This window comes from Pelophylax lessonae, assembly GCF_965119305.1.
Source record: "Pelophylax lessonae genome assembly, chromosome: 3".
In the NCBI taxonomy this organism is placed as follows: Eukaryota; Metazoa; Chordata; class Amphibia; order Anura; family Ranidae; genus Pelophylax; species Pelophylax lessonae.
Window position 1 is genome coordinate 322,967,390 of NC_138770.1, and position 19,777 is coordinate 322,987,166.

Sequence of the window (19,777 nt, forward strand, 5' to 3'; positions counted from 1 at the left end):
TTTTTTACTTTAGGTCTTCTCTGTCTGTCTGCAATTATATACAAGAACAAAACGCCAAACTAGCATTGTATTTTTCCTACCTCAAAGATAAAAGTAATAGTAAATATACAGTAAATGAGGGAGCTGCTGCCCAGGTAAAGGTGTGGGGAATGGCTCTATATAAAATATCAGTACCAAGAGCAATAGCTTGAAATGAAAAAGTGCAAACGAATGCACTTACAGTATTTTCCTGAGTACATAACAAATCTTCTATTACCTCAGGAATCCACTCAGAAAGTCGAGTGACAACCTGGCACAGCTAGCATTCACCATTCAGTACTAACTTCCTCCTCCTGCACGCATATTCTTTTATAGTGTTATTGGAATCAAGCTAAACACCACTCATGGGCTTTAGGCCCCATCACTGAGTAAACATGTCCTGGGACCTTTGTGACTGAAGTCAGTGATGCACTGCACACTGCAACTATGCGATGGCTTTGTATAGTTAAAAACTGTTAACACAGACCTCAGGTACATTGCAGTTAAGACCCGAGGAAAGCTCTCTTAATATTTTCCTTGGCTTTGGCATGTCATATGACACAAACAAAGGGAAATCTGGATGGACTTTTTTTTGCCTCTCTGCCACTCTATATCTGAGGTCTGGTACATTGTTTCTGTGTTGGGGAGACTTTATGCTAGAGGGTTTCTTGATAAGGGTTTGCTTGGGGGGGTATTTTTGTTTTGAAGGAGAGTCAATATTTTTGCTTGTGGGAGATTTGTGCCTAAAGGTCAGCACTTGGTGCTGCAAGTAAAATTCTCCTGATCTCTGCACTCTGTATGCTGGAAGTGGAGCAGTCAGGGGTGTGAAAAACGCTGCACAGTATGTAGTTTTCAGCAGTCAGAATCAAGTATTGTGTATATTGCATACCTCAGGCTGACATACACTGTATACTGTGCTGTATGTTACATGTGCCTTACTGCTTCATGTTACACATTTATTATTGTGCTCTCTATACTCTTGATTTTATATAACATACTTCTTAATACTGCACTCTATTCACTGGCCATTAAGACATGGAGGAGTGAGTTTGGGGTGGAGGAACATACTGGTACATTGCTGGACCTTGAGTGGTCATACTAGGATGATGCCTGCAGGTTTAGGTATCATCTTGGTATCCTTTTTTACAGCCAGTGGTTTGCTTTCATGTAAAATCAATCCCAGCGGCTAATTAGCCGCTAGACTGCTTTTACAAGCAGTGGGAGGGGACTCCCCCTCCCTTCCGCCACCTTCCACGGTGTTTTTTGGCTCTCCTGTCCCACCAGGTAGCCCAAGACTGCAGCCGGTGATTCCAACAGCTGACCAGAATGGCTTCAATCATCTCTATGGCCTAAGATGGCAGAAGCTATGAGCATTTCATGACTTCAAGTTCGCCAGATATAAACAGCGCCATTGGGAAATTGGGAAAGCATCTTATCCCCAATCATGTGATCAGATGCTTTAAGGGCAGAGGAGAGATCTAGAGTCTAATAGACCCCCTTTTTTTCAAAAAAGAGTACCTGTCACTATTTATCGCTATCATAGGGGATAACAATAAAAATGTTAAAAAAAATGAAAGGGAAAGTGTAAAAATAAAATAAAAAAAGCAAAATAAATAATAATAATAATAATAATAAAAAAATCACCCCTGTCCCCTTGTGTTTGCACGCAAAGGCGAACACACGCATCTGTCTTGTGTCATTCATAAACGCAATTGCACAAGGCATTGTGAGGTATTGCCGGGAACGTCAGATCGAGGGCAGTAATTCCAACAGTAGACCTCCTCTGTAAATCTAAAGTGGTAAACTGTAAAGGCTTTTAAAGGCTTTTAAAAATGTTCGTAGTTTGTTGCTGCTGCAGGGACGTGCCAAATTTTAAAGCATGTCATGTTTGGTATCTAAGTACTCGGCATAAGAACATCTTTTATATTTTACCAAACAATTGGGCAATATATAGTGTATTTGTGCATTAAATGTCATAAAAGTGTTTTTTTTTCTCCAAAAAATTGTGCTTGGAATATACAGCTGCAAGAAAAAGTATGTGAACCCTTTGGAATGATATGGATTTCTGCACAAATTGGTCATAAAATGTGATCTGATCATCATCAGTCACAACAATAGACAATCACAGTCTGCTTAAACTAATAACACACAAAGAATGAAATGTTGCCATGTTTTTATTGAACACACCATGTAAACATGCACAGTGCAGGTGGAAAAAGTATGTGAATCCCTAGACTAATGACATCTCCAAGAGCTAATTGGAGTGAGATGTCAGCCAACTGGAGTCCAATCAATGAGATGAGATTGGAGGTGTTGGTTACAGCTGCCCTGCCCTAAAAAAAAACACAGACCAGTTCTGGGTTTGCTTTTCACAAGAAGCATTGCCTGATGTGAATGATGCCTCGCACAAAAGAGCTCTCAGAAGACCTGCGATTAAGAATTGTTAACTTGCATAAAGCTGTAAAGGGTATAAAAGTATCTGAAAAAGCCTTGCTGTTCATCAGTCTACGTTAAGACAAATTGTCTATAAATGGAGAAGGTTCAGCACTGCTGCTACTCTCCCTAGGAGTGGCTGTCCTGTAAAGATGACTGCAAGAGCACAGCACAGACTGCTCAATGAGGTGAAGAAAAATCCTAGAGTGTCAGCTAAAGACTTACAAAAGTCACTGACAAATGCTAACATCCCTGTTAGCGAATCTACAATACATAAAACACTAAACAAGAATGGATTTCATGGGAGGATACCACAGAGGAAGCCACTGCTGTCCAAACAAAACATTGCTGCACGTTTACAGTTTGCACAAGAGCACCTGGATGTTCCACAGCAGTACTGGCAACATATTCTGTGGACAGATGAAACCAAAGTTGAGTTGTTTGGAAGAAACACACAACACTATGTGTGGCAAAAAAGAGGCACAGCACACCAACATCAAAACCTCATCCCAACTGTGAAATATGGTGGTGGGGGCATCATGGTTTGGGGCTGCTTTGCTGCGTCAGGGCCTGGACGGATTGCTATCATCTAAGGAAAATGAATTCCCAAGTTTATCAAGACATTTTGCAGGAGAACTTAAGGCCATCTGTCTACCAGCTGAAGCTCAACAGAAGATGGGTGTTGCAACAGGACAATGACCCAAAGAATAAAAGTAAATCCACAACAGAATGCTTAAACAGAAGAAAATACGCCTTCTGAAGTGGCCCAGTCAGAGTCCTGACCTCAACCAGATTGAGATGCTGTGGCATGACCTCAAGAAAGCGATTCACACCAGACATCCCAAGAATATTGCTGAACTGAAACAGTTCTGTAAAGAGGAATGGTCAAGAATTACTCCTGACCGTTGTGCACGTCTGATCTGCAACTACAGGAAACGAGGAGATTCAACCATTTATTAAATCCAACAGTTCACATACTTTTTCCACCAGCACTGTAAATGTTTACATGGTGTGTTCAATAAAAACGTGGCAACATTTCATTCTTTGTGTGTTATTAGTTTAAGCACACTGTGATTATCTATTGTTGTGACTTTCCAAATGTCATTCCGAAAGGGTTCACATACTTTTTCTTGCAGCTGTATGTGCGCAAATACTGTGTGACAAGAAATTTGGAACACCCATCATTTTATTTTGTAAGGCCTCTGCTTTAAATAAAACAGATAATGTTTAAGGGTTCAAAGTAATTTTCTAGTAAAAAAAAAATAATTTTTTTATGTAAACAAAAAGTGTTAGAAAAGGCTTGGTCTTCAAGTGGTTAGAAAAGTGGGTGATGTGTGGCATAAGCTTCTAATATTGGGCATAAAATGCAAGGACAATTCAACCACTCCCAAAATTACCCCTTTTTGGAAAGTAGACACCCAAAGCTATTTGCTGAGAGGCATGTTGATTCCAGTTTTGGGGATTTTTTTTTTTTTTTATTATACAAAGATTTCACCAAATGATATATTGTTCACACATTGTATGGGTATATGTGGAATTACACCCCAAAATACATTCTGCTGCTTCTTCTGAGTACAGAGATACAACATGTGTGAGACCTTTTGGGAGCCTAGCCATGTATGGGACCCCGAAAACCAATCATTGCCTTCAGGCTTTCTAAGGGCGTAAATTGCTCATTTTACTTCCTCACTACCTATCACAGTTTCAGAGGCCCTGACATGTCAAGATAGCACAAACCCCACCCCCTAAATTACCCAATTTTGGAAAATAGACACTCCAAGCTATTTGCTGAGAGGCATGTTGAGTCCATGGAATATTTTATATTTTGCCACAAATTTCAGGAAAATTACAAAAATGTTTTGTTTTTTGTTTTCTTTACACAAAGTTGTCATTTAAATGATATATTGCTCAAACATGCCATTGGTATATGTGCAACTACTGCCCAAAATACATTCTGCTGCTTCTCCTGAGTACAGGGATAGCACGTGCGTGAGACTTTTTGGCAGTCTAGCTGCGTACATGACCCCGAAAACCAATCATCGCCTTCAGGCTTTCTAAGGTCATAAATTGTTGATTTCACTCCTCTTTACCTATCACAGTTTCAGAGACCATGAAGTTCCAAGACAGTACAACCACCCGACCCCTACCCCCCCCAAATGACACCTTTTCAGAAAGTAGACACCCCAAGGTATTTGCAGGTGAGGCATGGTGAGTATTTTGCAGCTCTCATTTGTTTTTGGAAAATGAAGAAAGTAAAGGAAAATTTATTTTGTTTTCTATTTCAATTTTCAAAACTTTGTGACAAAAAGTGAGATCTAAAAAATACTCAACATGCCTCTCATCAAATAGCTCAGGGTGTCTACTTTCCGAAAAGGGGTCATTTGGGGGGTTTTGTGCTGTCTTGGTATTTCATGGCCTCAGAAACTGCGACTGCCAAAAAGTCCCACACATGTGGTATCGCCATACTTGGGAGAAGCAACAGAATTTATTTTTGGGTCTCATTTCACATATACACATGGCATGTTTGAGCAATATATCATTTAAGTGACAACTTTGTGTAAAAACAAAAAAAAGTTTGTCATTTTCCTGAAACCTGTGGCAAAATATAAAATATTCCATGGACTCAACATGCCTCTCAGTAAATAGCTTAGGGTGTCTTGTGTCTTCTTTCTGAAAAGGGGTCATTTGGGGGAGGGGGGGTTGTGCTATTTTGGCATTTCATGGCCTCTGATACTGTGATAGGTAGTGAGGAGTGAAATCAACAATTTATGCCCTTAGAAAGCCTGAAGGCGGTGATTGGTTTCGGGGTTCTGTGCATGGCTTGACTGCCAAAATGTCTCACATGTGGTATCCCTATACTCAGGAGAAGCAGCAGAATGTATTTTGGGGTTTAATTCCACATATGCCCATGGCATGCATGAGCAATATATCATTTCAATGGCAACTTTTTTTTTTGTCATTTTTCAAACATCTGTGACAAACAAATTGAATATTCAATGGACTCTCTTGGGGTTGTCTTCTTTCCAGAAAGTGGTAATTTGGGGGGGGGGGGGTAAATATACGCTTATTGAGATTTTTTTGTATTTTCCTACAGAGAGCCTGCATCAGGTTGAACACAAACTGTTGGCCCTAATCACTAAGAAGCTAAACAGGAAACCCTAATCTCATAAAGATTTGCAGCACAGTGACCTTGACCTCCCTGAAACAGAATAGTGCCACAGTCTTTTGGTATCAGCGATTCCACCACTATCAAGATAAATAATGTGCATGAACTGCTAGGGTGGCTTGTGTTCCAATGATATGTACCTTCACTCTTAAAATATTTACAAATTATAAAATATGATTTTAATAGAGCCCTGTGGGCATGTCCTGCCTTGCCAACCAGTGGACAGGTAACACAGGGCCAATAATATTTGGCTGCATTACTCATATATGTACTGTGTACATCTCAAACTTACTTCCCTCCCTCTGTCCATCCTCAAGTGGCACAGATGTTACATCTACATATTTACACAACACTTTGGTTTAGAGGTTCCAGCAGGTTAATCCTGAGTGTCATCAGATGGTGCATAGTATAAGACCAGAGTTCCCAGAACTGCACCTAGCAGCACTGTTGTAGAAATCCCAGAGGAGACTCCAACCATTCTCACCCCACTCCCACCACTATATGTTGGTTATATGTTCCCATTCACACAACATACATTTTATTTCTTTAAGGGAAAGGCCTCGTGGCAGATGACAAGCATTTCTAGATAGCCTCACAAAGTCTCTGTCCAAACACAGACTAGGAACTCATTGAGCTATCCCTCCTGCATACAATGCAGGAGGCCGGCTTCTAAATGTTTAATTCTTTTGTTAGGACAAACAGTGTTCAAATCTAGTTTACAACTTTATAATGAACAGCTGCCACACAGTATAGACAGGGTTAATTATGCTAAAATGTACTCCATAGCTCCCTTCTAAACATTCCAAAGCAGGGAGAGCTTGCTAGGATTTTAAAGAGTAACTCCACTTTTGTTGAGAAGAAAACATTCCCCTCTTGGTGATTTATGTACATTGCAAGGATTTTAAAAAAACTTTCTTGCAGGTTCCTACCTTTTGTTATTCTGAAGCAATAGGTGTTTGTTTGTCTGTGTTCATGTGCTGAGTCAATCTGTATGGGAGTGGTTTTATAATTATAAATAAGCTGCTGCACCTGCAGGGCTCTAATGAGGAAAGCTGTTGGGTATTCATCCATTTAGACGTGGTTTCCTTTTGAGAGTGTCACACTAAAAATTACATTTTTTCTTTGGTGCAGGGGATGCCAAAAATCAGATTTGTATCTTAGTGCAGACTTCTGGGAAAATTATTAAACCAATTACACAAGCAGGAAATTACATATCTGGGAGGCGTTCTGTTCACCATCTGTGTACAGAATGCCCCCAGGTAGCCATATTGCATTGAATGTTACAGAAAATGACAGCGCTGCAGATTGAAAAGAAAATATAGTTTTTAATAACATTCAATTACAATATGACTTGTGTTGCAATTGTTTACGCTATACATTTTTTTTTTTTGCTAATTTTTTTTTTCCCATGAAAGAGGAAGTAAGAAGTACCTAAACATATTTTAAAAAATTGCAGGTTACCATATTAGGGATGTATGTTAATGGTAACAAATAACAAATATAAAGTAAAAATGTTGTATCGGTTTGGCTGTGAATTTCTCTGCATCTTCTAACTGGACTGTTTTTTTTGTCAAATGTGTCTTCTACCATGATTGCTTAACACAGACAGGAAACTTTAATCTGACTGCCTTGTTACCAAATTTTAGGGAAAAAGAAGGTAGCATTGTGTTTGTCCACACTTCCTCATCCTCTCATCAGACCTCACTTGAATCACAGTAACAAAATCTACATTAGATGAGAATTCAAGTGAAAGACTTTTTCTTTAGGGCCTAGGGAGAAATGTGACATATACAGTATGCAGTACCACTTGAGCCACTTGCTTAGAATAGGGCTGTAGCACCTCCTGGAATTTGCCCAATCTCCTAGGCCATGTCACCCACTGATGAAGAATTGGGAGGATGTATAAAGCACCTTTAAAACCACCTTGCCAAACTTCTTTAATATTAATGGAAAAAATCTTGATATAATAGACCTCATCTGTTTGCTTTTGTACAAAGAGAACAATTGACAGCATGCAAACATCTTCTTTCCTAGACCAATGATTTGTATGTTTTATATAAATATAATGTACATGTAAAATCATAAAACAAAATGATAGCATCAATGACAAAACATTGTTCTCTATTTTTATCTACATCTTTGCAGTAAGTAGATGACATTTCGTTTTAGCATAAAACTGAGTTGTTTGGGCTTCAGGAAACTTTTAAGACCAAACTACTTTTTAGAAATGGGGAGGATAAGATTAATCAGCTTGTACACTGAGAATATGATTGTTGTAAACAAATTTTACAGCCTAATAGGAAAATGTGAATAGGGACTGTGCTTCTTTTATGCAATCCATTTTTTGTCTACAACATCTATGATTAAATCACCTGATTATCCTGTAAAATTCCCTTTTTTAAGTGCTACTCACAAAAGTAGATGCTTAACTGAGTTATTACTCAATAAATTATGCTGTTCTAAAGGTTTAAAGAGATGCATTTATGACTTCAAGATCTACTGTAAATATCTATACAAAATCAGAAAACAGTCAAGGTGATACCTGCTATAGTGACCAATTTAGGTATATCTTGCTGGATATATTGTTTGACTTATAGGGACTTAATTACATTACATACTTTTCCATGCAGTTACTAGTTTGAATTATTAATTATAATTTAGTGTGCAAAGATGGAATTGATTTGCCTTAAAGAAACAATGCACATAGCCATTCCTAAGGTTATTTTTTTGTCAGCTAGTGATGACCTGTTCCTACAAATGTTAAAGCGTGACGCTCCAGATGATTTTTAGATGCCTATAAAGTGTTTCTTAAGTTCTAGGGCATGAACAAAATATTTATTAAGTACAAATAACCACTTCAAGGAATGCATTGTGTTCTTGTACACAGTGGATATTATTTATACCATGCTGTTTTTGTGTAGGGGGAATATGTGATCTTTTCCTTTTCCTCCAAAGAGTCTGTGTGGCGAATTAGCAGGTCTAAACAGGAGAGAAGATCATTAACTTTGTACAAGTTCTGACACTAAGCCCGGGTTCACACTGCTGCGGTGCAACCGCATGCAATTTGCACTGGAATCGGAGTGCATTCCTGTGTGAATTCTATACGGTGCCTCTGGGGTGCGATTTGAGCCATGGATTTGTATGACTATGATTGCACCACACTCGCACCAAACTGGTGCATGACCCGCACCAGAATCCGATCTCATGGGAGTTCGCACCCATGCTATCCGATTCTGGAAATCGTGCTGCATTTTGCAAACTGATTGCGGGGTGTCGTTAAATTAACATACATTCCACAATCAGTTCTCATGGATGATCTATGAAGATGCGGTGCCAAATGCATAGCAGATTTGCTGTTAATTCACATTCCATCTAGCTAGTGTGAACCTACGCTAAAGCATAGTACACACGGCCCGAATGAGCTGGCATCGGCCAGATCAACAGAGACAAGCCGACATTCGACCGGTGTATACTGCAACCTGTCCAACAGAAGCCGGACAAACATCTAGCTTCTGTTGAAGTGCCAGGAATACATCTGCCAATGGCTGCGAGCGCTGACTGGTGTGTTCTGGGGGGGGGGGCAGTTTCCCTGTCAGAACACAATAGCTCAGTGGGAAAATTGCTATACTAACATTGCATAGTTAGTACAACAAGCTCCTCCAAAAGTAGAGCTTGCACGTGGATAAGACTTAGGGCTCTGATAAAAAAAACAGAATAGCATTAAAGCATTGCAAAAGGTAAGTGAGTATCAGTGGGTGAGCTTTCAAAAGAACCTGAATGGGCAAATGGACCTGTCCTCTTTAACTGGTTTGCTGAAAACAAAAGAGTCAGGGAAGATAATCTCTCTGTCCCCTGCTTTGTTTTAATAAGAGATGGAAAAGCCAACATTGTTTTTATCTCTTCAAAAAATCCAGAATGGTTTTCAAAACAGTGTTATAGGATTACTCTGTATAACATGGCTGTTTGCAAACAAAGATTTAATTTAAAAAATGTAAAAGACATTAGCATTTTCAAACACAGATTTAAAACATCATAATTCAGTTTCCCTTTAACACATAACATTTGATGTATTGGTCATATTAATGCATTGAAACAACGACCAGAGCTAGGTTGGCCATTAGTGATGGGCAGAACACCCCAGGGTTCTGTTCTACACCATAACTCCAGAACAGGGAAAAAGTTCTGACTAGAACTCAGAACCCTATTAAAGTATATTGCACCAATGGCGTCTGGTGATCAAAATTTTTTGGGGGGCGCAAACAGAAAAATGTAATAGGCATTGCTTCGCGGGGAAAAAACGCGGTAAAAAATTGCGTGACTATGAGGACTCAATGGTGCCTCATTGCAGGATACCTGAACTCCCACATTCCTCCCAGCTCCAGCATAAGCTTGACACCACTGAATCACACAGCCCTGCCTTTTATATAGTACTTTAGAAGTTGGTGCTGGGCCAAAATCCAGTATAAAGTATTATACTGAGGTCTGAGAAAACTAGGGGACATATAGTTAACTAAGAAAAACTCACCCCATGAACTACCACCTAATCGTTAAATACCTTATCAGAGGCTGAACTGTTCTACACCTGAAGACCGAGTCTTGCACTGCCCGTGCCAGCACCATTTACATTTAATGTCATTCTAAGGCTCCAGTGTGGACTTATATTGGTCAGTCCCCAGATTCCCCCCTCCCACACTGATCCCAGTCAGTCCCCAGAATCACCCCCATACTGATCCCGGGCATGTCCCCCATACTGATCCCGGTCTGTGACAGGGCTGTACACGGACTATAGGGGTGCCCGGAGAGCCCTCCATGTACACAGACTATAGTGGTGCCGGGAGAGCCCTCCATGTACACAGGGCTGTACACAGACTATAGTGGTGCCCGGAGAGCCCTCCATGTACACAGGACTGTACACAGACTATAGTGGTGCCCGGAGAGCCCTCCATGTACACAGGACTGTACACAGACTATAGTGGTGCCTAGAGCGCCTGTGCTTCCTCGTTCTCCCTCCATGTTCCTCCCCTGCTGTTAGCAGTACACAGACAACACCCAGGTCAAAGTGGCAATGTTATGTAAGGAATGTTACTACACACTCTCTGCTCCAAGAGGAAACCAACAACATGACTTCATCTAGGAGCAATCAGCACTGAGTATGGACACCCTCTCCGATCTCTGGGCGCTGTACACACACTGATCACACAGTCCAGAGGAGGAGGTTCAACTGGGGGGGGGGGGCTCTGATCTCCACTCAGACCACACACAGCCCAGCCCGATCCCTCTGGCTGTGATAACAATACCGATGGTACACCGTGTGTCATCTGCCAAGTGAGCTTCCCCCTTCCCTCCCTCCAATTGGGCGATCTGAGCTCCGACCACGATTTCCTTGTTATCAGAGCGATTGCAGTCCTACCCAGAGTGAGGAAGGGCATGCACATGGGCACCGAGGGGCCCCTTACCTACTTTGCTGGCTGTAGAGGGGCCTGGGTGGATGGCGGGTGCCGCTGGCTGCAGATCTGCTGAGTTTTAATGTTACAGTTTCCTGGAATTACTCACTCACGGATTCCTTTCATTCCTTTCATTCATAAAAATTACAGAGTGACGCCCGGCCTAAGCACCGCCCCTACGACATCAGACGTCCTGATTGGTCCAGGCTGGACCAATCACAGGATGGCAATCGTGAGTGGGAGTGCTAGGGGCTCATCGCTCTGCGCCCTGAGGACACTTTAAAAGACCGCCAACCACCTTACAAGAAAAGAGGCACATGATGCCAAAACCCTACCCCTCCCATAGCCAGCAATGCGTCCGACGCCCCACTGCCATATTAAGGTACATTTTTTTTAATGCTGATTTTATGGTGACTAGCCTTGGGGGGGGGGGGGGGTGGCACCCCTGCAACCCCTATTGACCAGCCACTGGCGGAGATGTATTAATATTCAAATCATGGGACTACACAAGGACTGCAAAACTACATATCTACTTGGAACATACACTATAAACATGGATGGTAATAAAATGTACACTACATACTAGACACAGAGAGTGACTGTGCAGCATGCATACAGGGTGGTGAGAGCAGAAGAGGGCATTGAAGTTTTGGGGATGCTAAGGCAAGGACAAAAAGTTGATGAGTCTAGAACTCTCACCTGACCAAACACAGAGCTCAGAATTGGGTGCAGCTCCACAAACAGGGGCACTGAGTCTGGATCGGGGTCACTGCTCTTGGCCGGAGGAAGGTCACTGACTTTGGTTGGCTGGGTGGAAGCTCCTTCTGAAACCTTCTCAGCCTCTTTCTGCTTGGTTTTCTGTTCATTTCTAGTCTCTGGCTGTACCTTAGGATTGGGAGACACCAGCCTGGGACTAGGTGTGTGTTCCCTAGGACTGGGCGGGTAGTCCCTGGGACTGGAAGGTTGCTGCCTAGGACTGTGTGAATGGTGCCTGGGCCTGGGAGACTGCTGCTTGGGACTGGGAGTCTGCCTATGTGGAGTCATGTGCTGGTGACTAGGATGAGGGTGGTGAGTGGGGGTCTGTGAATCGTGGCTTTGATAATTAGGATGGTGCTGAATATGACTATGGTGGTTAGCAGGTGGGCTGCTGGAGTGATAGTACCTGGAAGGGTACTGATGCGGATTAGCGGGGTACTGGACATATTGTGGGCTGCTGGGTTGTCTAGGCTTTCCTGCCCCCTCCTGCGGAGGGAGTCTTCTCATTATTGGGGGGCTTTCGGGCATCTGTGGCGATTGCCGTCTCCATCCCCCAGCAAGTCCACTCTCCCTGGGGTGGCATAGAGGTCTCCTGAAGCTTGGATCAGTCTCATGGGGCAGCTGGTATCTGTGATGAACTCTCCTGTTCTCCCCAGTGCTCAGCACAGAGCTGCCGCTGTTGTTCGTTGCTCTGGATCCTGCTCAGCCCTGCCATAGGATGCTCAGCAGCATACGGAGAGCTGAGGCACAGACATCTTCTACCGGCCACATCTATTCAGTACCACCGTGCCAGTGACAGCTCAAGCACACAGCTTGAATGGGAGGGAGGAGGGAGCTGGAGTGGGAAGGGAGGAGCGGATCAGAAGGTGGAGCGCTGAGATCAATCTAAAAGGCAGCCAATCACCTTACAAGAAAAGAGGCACATGATGCCGAAACCCCCACCCCTCCCATAGTCAGCAATGTGTCCGGCGCCCATATTAAAGGTACACTTTTTTTTATGCTGATTTTACTGTGACTAGCCTTGGGGGGGGGGGGCGGTGCCCCCGCGCCCCCTATTGACCAGTCGACACTGTATTGGACCAGAGCTCAAAAAATCAAAAGTCCCTAATTTGAAGCCTTATATGCAAGTTATTGACCATAAAAAGGTATGGGGGCCTGGGTACTGCCCTGGGGGCATATAAATGCAAAATAAAACTTTTAAAAAACATAATTTTTAAATAAGCAATGATTTTAATGATGCCTAAAGTGAAACAATAAAAATGAAACATGACTTTAAATATAGTGCCTGGGGGGTCCCCTTAGTCTGCCTGTAAAGTGGCCCATCTGCACCGTGTATAGAACCTGCTGCAGCAAAACTAAAATATATAAAGAAACATTAATCAGTAATTAAGTAATTACATTTAAGATGATTTTCCCTGCAAGCTTTCTTAATTTTGTAAACAACAGCCGGGGGGGGGGGGGCAATCTGTATGATGAGGCCTCATTTTTTTAGCACACTCTAAATAAGTTTAGATATTTTTGGGACAAATTGTGATGTCTCTATGGCAGACTTTGGATGGAAAAAAATTAAGTTTTGCACCACAGTGATCAAGCCTTATGTGAAGAAGCCAAATTACAGTACATTCAGGCCCAAGTTCATTAGGGAACATGACTGCTAATTTGTTGCTTATCAGTGTTATCCCCTCTCTGTAGGCTCATGTAACCTCCTTCCTCAACCTCAGAACTATCAGAATTAGGTTATGGCTGTGCTTCCTCAAGAAGCAAATGGCTGATGCTGTGGTCAAATAATTCAGCTGACACTTCTGTGCACAATGGTAGGGCTAAGGCAGGAGTAGCTGTGGACAAGGAGGCAGAATAGGCCATTCTGGCAGCTGCAGTGGACTGTGAACTAGTGTTAGCTTGATTGATAGAGGATGAGTATGGTTTAGTAAGCCAGTCCACCACCTCCTCTGCATGCTGTAGCGGAAAAGCACGACCAACATCAGAAAAAATAAACAAAACGTGCCCTGCCTGAGTACGGACCATGTCCACCTTTGCCTGTGGACACAGATGCTGCTGGCCCCTTCATAGTTGCATGGGAATGTCTGCCTTTTCTTATTGGCCTCCCAGACATGATAGGGGTGGCTTATTACACAAATTTAGTAGAAAAAGGAAATTGATGATTGGATGCACTTTATTGAATAAAAATTGGTATCGGTGAACTATAAATTGAGGACTGCCACTGACACAAATTGAAAAACTATAAAAAAAAAAAATATATATATATATATATATATATATACATATATATTGAAAAAAAGAGGAAAAATCAGCGTCGCAGTAAGACAAACTGTGGCTGACAATTTTGAAAAGGGTACAGGGGAACAAAAAAAAAAAGGACTCAGTGACAAAAAGAAAGTGTGTATACAGCACTGTATACAGTACTAAATTGAATGCTGTTAAACACTGTACTACACTCACACTACACTATACTCACACTATACTGACACTACACTGACACACTACACTGACACACTACACTGACACTACACTAACACTACACTATACTGACACTACACAGATATTACACTAACACTACACTGACACTCTACACTAACTCTACACTAACTAGCTATCACTGGGCCCATCTCTATCTATCTCCAACAACACACTGTAAAAGGTTCCTGTCGGAAGGAACCTTTTATATTGTGGGGTGGGATTATGAGCACTAAGCCATGACTTTGTCTGACCATGACTTTGCTCTGACAGTGCTCTGTGACTTGATTGGGTAAAGCCTTGCACCTGATCAGTGCTTTAGCCAATCAGGACCCTATAATATGCTGTGCAGCATGTAGTGCATTGTAGGGCTCTTGGTGGGCAAACATCCCGCCAAGCACCCCGCAAATTTGGGTGCTCGGTGAATACCCAAATGGGCGCTGTTCGGGGCCGAACAAATGCACGTCCCGAACGTCCAATCTCTATTGGCCATAACTTTCTTAATCCAGTGGCTGTAGGGAAGACTATGAAAAAAGATTTTTGCTTAATTCAAAGAGTTTTGGTGAGCCTAATGCTGTTTATCAAAAGTGTAATCAATTATGAATTCATTTTTAACATGCTGGGCAAATTGAAGGTTGGAAAAACTTAAATGATAATTCTCATTTTTCTTAAGAGTTAATTCGAGGAAAGAGGTTAATGCATGGGATACCCAAAAAAAAATGCCAAAAATGTAGAATTCTGAATTTGCTTACAGCAATCTCCACTCTTCAGATCATATAACAGATTTTAGACAGCACATGTACATCCTGGCAATGTTTGACAGTAGTCAGTAGACAGTAGTCAAACATTGCCAGGATGTACATGTTCTCCAGGACACTCTTGAACTGTGAAGCTTTCACTCCTCCAATTCAAGTAGTCCAGAATTTATAGTCCTCTGACTCAGGCTTCTCTTCTGACACTTGCATAAATCTTCCTTGTCGCTAAAATACAGTGAGAAAACCTGATGCTGTTGCCAGTGCGCGGACTGGGACTGCATAACTGGAAGTGATGTGCCAACACTCTGAATGGTAACTAGGGGAGCTAGAAGCATCTCAGGTCTTCAAATGATGCATTTCAAGACGTGGCCCCTTTGGCAAGTCCTCAAAGAGGCCATGCCTTGAAATGCTTCGTCTTGGAGACCTGAGATGCTTCAAGCCCGGAATGTCGACACGTCACTTCTGGTAATATGCTTCCTTTTCCTTTGTGCTGGGAGAAGCACCTATTATTGCGATTGGGCATTACCTATATGTTTTTTTTGGGCAAGTCTAAATAAAAAGATAAAAGGTTTTACACTATAGAGGTCTTTCTTGTTTTCTCTATGGGAACTTTTTATGTGCATGTAGACATGTTAATGGGGTTTATTTACTGAAGGCAAATCCACACTGCACTACAAGTGCACTGCAAGTGTGTAAGTGTAGTGTGTCCATTCAGTTTCAGTATATGGAAGTGTGTCATGGTAGTGTGTCAGGTCAAATTTACTGCAGTATAATGTAGTGCATCAGTGCACTTTTACTGCAGTATATTGAAGTGTGTCAGTGCACTTTTATTGCAGTATATTGTAGTGTGTCAGTGCACTTTTACTGCAGTCTATTGTAGTACACCTGTGCACTTTTACTCCAGTATATTATAATGCGTCAGTGCACTTTTACTGCAGAATACTTAGCAAACAGTGAGAAATGGAGGATTCTATAGAAATCATGAAATTTAAGTAATAAATAAACTGTAAAAAAAGACACTCACCTCACTGTTTGTAGCAAAAGCAGGATAAACCAGCATGTTATCTGGAGAGCAGACAGTTTTCATCATATCACCAAGATCCAGATAATCCGGATAGGTATTATAAAATGAACCTTTTGTACAGGGTCACTGTTCATTGATGTCACTTGACATCATTACAACCCAGGAACAAGTGGTATGAATATAGAATGCACAGAGAATCAGAAAAGAATGTGGAAAACATCATCTGCTGCAAGGTCCTTTGGGAAATAGCTCCTTGCCCATTATGCCAAAGCATAGTGTCCTTTCAAAAATACATGAATGTTGGAGTATATTCTGAACTATTAAAGCCACTTCCAAAAAAAAAGACTTTCTACCAAATCATACTGTGTATATGTAATGTTTTGGAAAATATAGGCTTTCTCTGCAAAAAAAAAAAACACAACCTTTAGAAGTGAAAGAATACACTGATACACAAACCACAAGACTTAAGCTGCATATACACTACACAACTTTTGTTGTTCGATTACCTTTAGATTTACCTTCATCAATGCAGTGCAAGGGCCTGCCTGATTGCATACAAATTGAAAGTGTTTTTCTAAATCTTAAGGAAAAAATCTAATGAAAATTGTACAGTGTATCGAGCTTTACTATCTTCCAGTTTTTAAACCGGTGTGCTTAAAATCCCAGTAGTTTATATTTCTCAACCTTGTTTCAGTCAAGGCACCCTTTATAATGCCACACAATCTCAAGGCACCCCATTTTAAAATTTAAAAAACTAAACAAATAGTTTTGCAAATTGTAGCAACATCCACATGCGTAGGACACCCAACATTACAGGTCATTTATTCTTCCAAAACAAGTATATCTTTGCACATTGGTACTGATTAGAATTCCAATGTTCCTCTTCTCCCTCGGTTTCTCTACCTCACTTAACTAATGTTACCCCGGTCCTGAAAAAGAGGGCCAGGTGCCTGATGTCCTTCTTATCAACTGATGAAATCATTGGTTGTTAGGACACTGGCAGATAGAAGGTTGTAATGGTGCTCAATGAAAACCTGTGGCTTGGTGTAACTAATAGGCAGGCTTGATCCACCCACTAACTTGTATATAGTTTTTGGGCAATTTCTAGGTATTTTGCCAAGGCACCCCTGAAGACACCTGAAGGCACCCTGGTTGAAAAAGGTTGGTTTAGAGTATATTTTTTCAGAGGTGCAAATTTGGGGTAGTTAATTAGTGAGTTTACATCTGTTTACCAAAGTGACAAATTTTGTCTTTCTCACAATTAGCAATTCTTAAAGCGGAGTTCCGGGCACAAAAACATTTTTTCAATGAACATACCCCCGGTACAGTCAGGGCTAGTACATTCCACAATGGCTAGCCTCTGATCTGTCCCGGTTCGCACTTACCTGCAGGAAGAAATACTCACTTATAAAATTTCTTCTACAGCGTTGCCATCTCTGTTGTGGGCACCTGAAGCCAGCGCGATCCTCTTCTGCATCCTCTTCCGTGTCTTCTTCTCCCAGAATGCGCCTGCACCGGCCCCTCTCGTCACTTCCGGTGCGGCGCCGCATACCTACACAGCTTCTGGGCATGCCCAGAAGCTGTTTAGCAGGGAGTGCGGCATCGCACCGGAACTGACGAGCGGGGCCGGTGCCGTCGCATTGATTCCTGGGAGCGATGACGTTCAGCTCCCAGGAATCATTGCAAACCGGAAATGACGGCGCGGGCCGCGGCCACAGAGGGAGGAAGTGGAGAATAGGTGAGTATTTCTTTCTAAAAATACAAGGTGAGTAAAAGAAAAAAATAACCCTAACTATCCAATTCCTTTTCAGGTTAAGAAGAGCAAGCGGATGGGCACAAAATCGATTAGGTCGATTTTGTGCCCGGAACTCTGCTTTAATTGCAAATGCTCAGCTGATGCATAAAGGGTGTACTATGCACTTCATTATTTTGCTGTTATGGAACAGTGGTATTACATGCAGCATGCAAAAGTGGCATCTAGCAAGTTAATACTGTCAGATTTAAAATTACCACTTTGCTCATAAAGGAGAGAAAACTTACAGGTGTATTTAAGGCCTGAGATTTTTTGAGGTAAGTTTCATGTGTTAATAAGTCATTACCTTTTCCCATGCTTTTTATCTCCTAATTCACAATTTGTTTTTGTGGTTGCAGAACTTTTTTCTTTGCCACACGAAGATGTAAAACTAACTATTGAATAATCTACAATATATTTATAAGTAGCACCCTCTAGTGTGTGCTAGAAGTAGAACAGACAAACTATTTTCTGATTCATGTTGTAAAATTGTGAGTCTGCAATTGGGTCAGTTTTATTCAAGTTTAGGGCTGGGTGACTCATCTCAGCAGCTCTCTGGTGCCTCCCCCATTTCCAGAGTGTTGTAGAACATTTTGGAAGATAGTAGGCAGAGACTATGAGAGGTTTCTCAGCATATTTGGAGGTCTCTGGGTAATTCCCAGGAGTGGTGATGAGTTGATAAGTCATGCCATCAGGGGTAGTCAGGTGGAAGATGGAGATGCAGTGTTGAGGAGGCTGTTTGTGACCCTGAGAGGTACCCCTGTAGTCTGGGAGGGGGTGTCCTGCCTGAGGCCGGGGCTTGGGTGCTAGAAGGATCCTGCCAAAGACACAAGGAAGGAGGCTTCCCTTAAAGTATGGGAGCAAGAGAGGACAGAGTAAGTAGTTCAACACTGGTGGAGACTAGTAAAAGGGGTAGACTGGCACTGCCACATGTAGCCAGTCTCCCTGGGAGATGTGCAAAGAGTCAGCCGGGTGGACTGGTGAAGAGTCAGCTGGGTGGGCTGGTGCAGAAGCAGCTGCAGCCAGGTGGGCTGTCATTGCCAGAAGAAGTGGTGCCGGGACCAGTGGCCACAGGGAAAGCAGAAGGAAAGGTTACACATTGTTTCACTCCCCATGTGCTATTTTAAAGGACTGTGAGTTCCTGCCTGTAAAGGATTGTTACTGAACTGACAAGGAGTCTGTCAGTTCCATCAGGAGTGAATCACATAAGTTGTGCAAGAAATGAACAAAGAGTATGCAGGGGGAAAGCTGAAGAGAAGTGTGTACATATGAAGTTGTCCCTATCTGTTAAAGTTAAGTGGGCATTCCATAAACTCCCCATCCCCATCCAAGATGATGAATCCCCTTTTAAAACAACAAAAACAAAGCTACGGACTGTTTTCTGACTTTGTGTGCCTGTGAAGATTCAGTGTGTCTGGCCTGCAGGAGTGGGGGATCCCTGTTCATCTGCAGCTCCTATGTGGGGTGTACTACATATATATATTTTCTTGAAGTTATTAATTTTAACCACTTTGGGTCCGCCTGCCGCATATATACTGCGGCAGGGCAACGAGATGCACAATCTCTGGGGCGCATGCTCCCACTGCTGATTAGACACAGTGGGAGCCAATAAGCCGGTCTGGAGGTCGCAATGGCCGCCTGGACCCACAGATCGTTCCGAGGAGAGACAGAACAGCAGTCTGCCTATGTAAACAAGGCAGACAGCCCTTCTGTCACAGAGGAAGATGGAGATCTTGTGTTTCTGCTAAGCAGAAACACGGACCTCTGTTTTCCTCTAGTGCATTTATTTCCCCCACAGTTAAAAATCACTCCCTAGGAGGACACCTAATCCTTTGAACGCTCCTGATGTTAACCCCTTCCTTGCCAGTGTCATTTATACAGTGACAGCGCATTTTGTTAGCACTGATCACTGTA

General features: G+C 42.2%; 1 protein-coding gene across 1 annotated transcript in view; it reads right to left on the minus strand.

The window, feature by feature from the left end:
• LOC309550150 (uncharacterized protein) overlaps positions 1-19,777 on the minus strand; it is a gene marked incomplete at both ends in the record, with an annotated part of 161,297 nt that overhangs the window by 20,344 nt on the left and 121,176 nt on the right. The window contains one exon of the mRNA XM_082250586.1: positions 11,761-12,515. Within this exon, the coding sequence (XP_082106712.1) occupies positions 11,761-12,515 (755 nt within the window). The remainder of the gene's footprint in view (positions 1-11,760; positions 12,516-19,777) is intronic.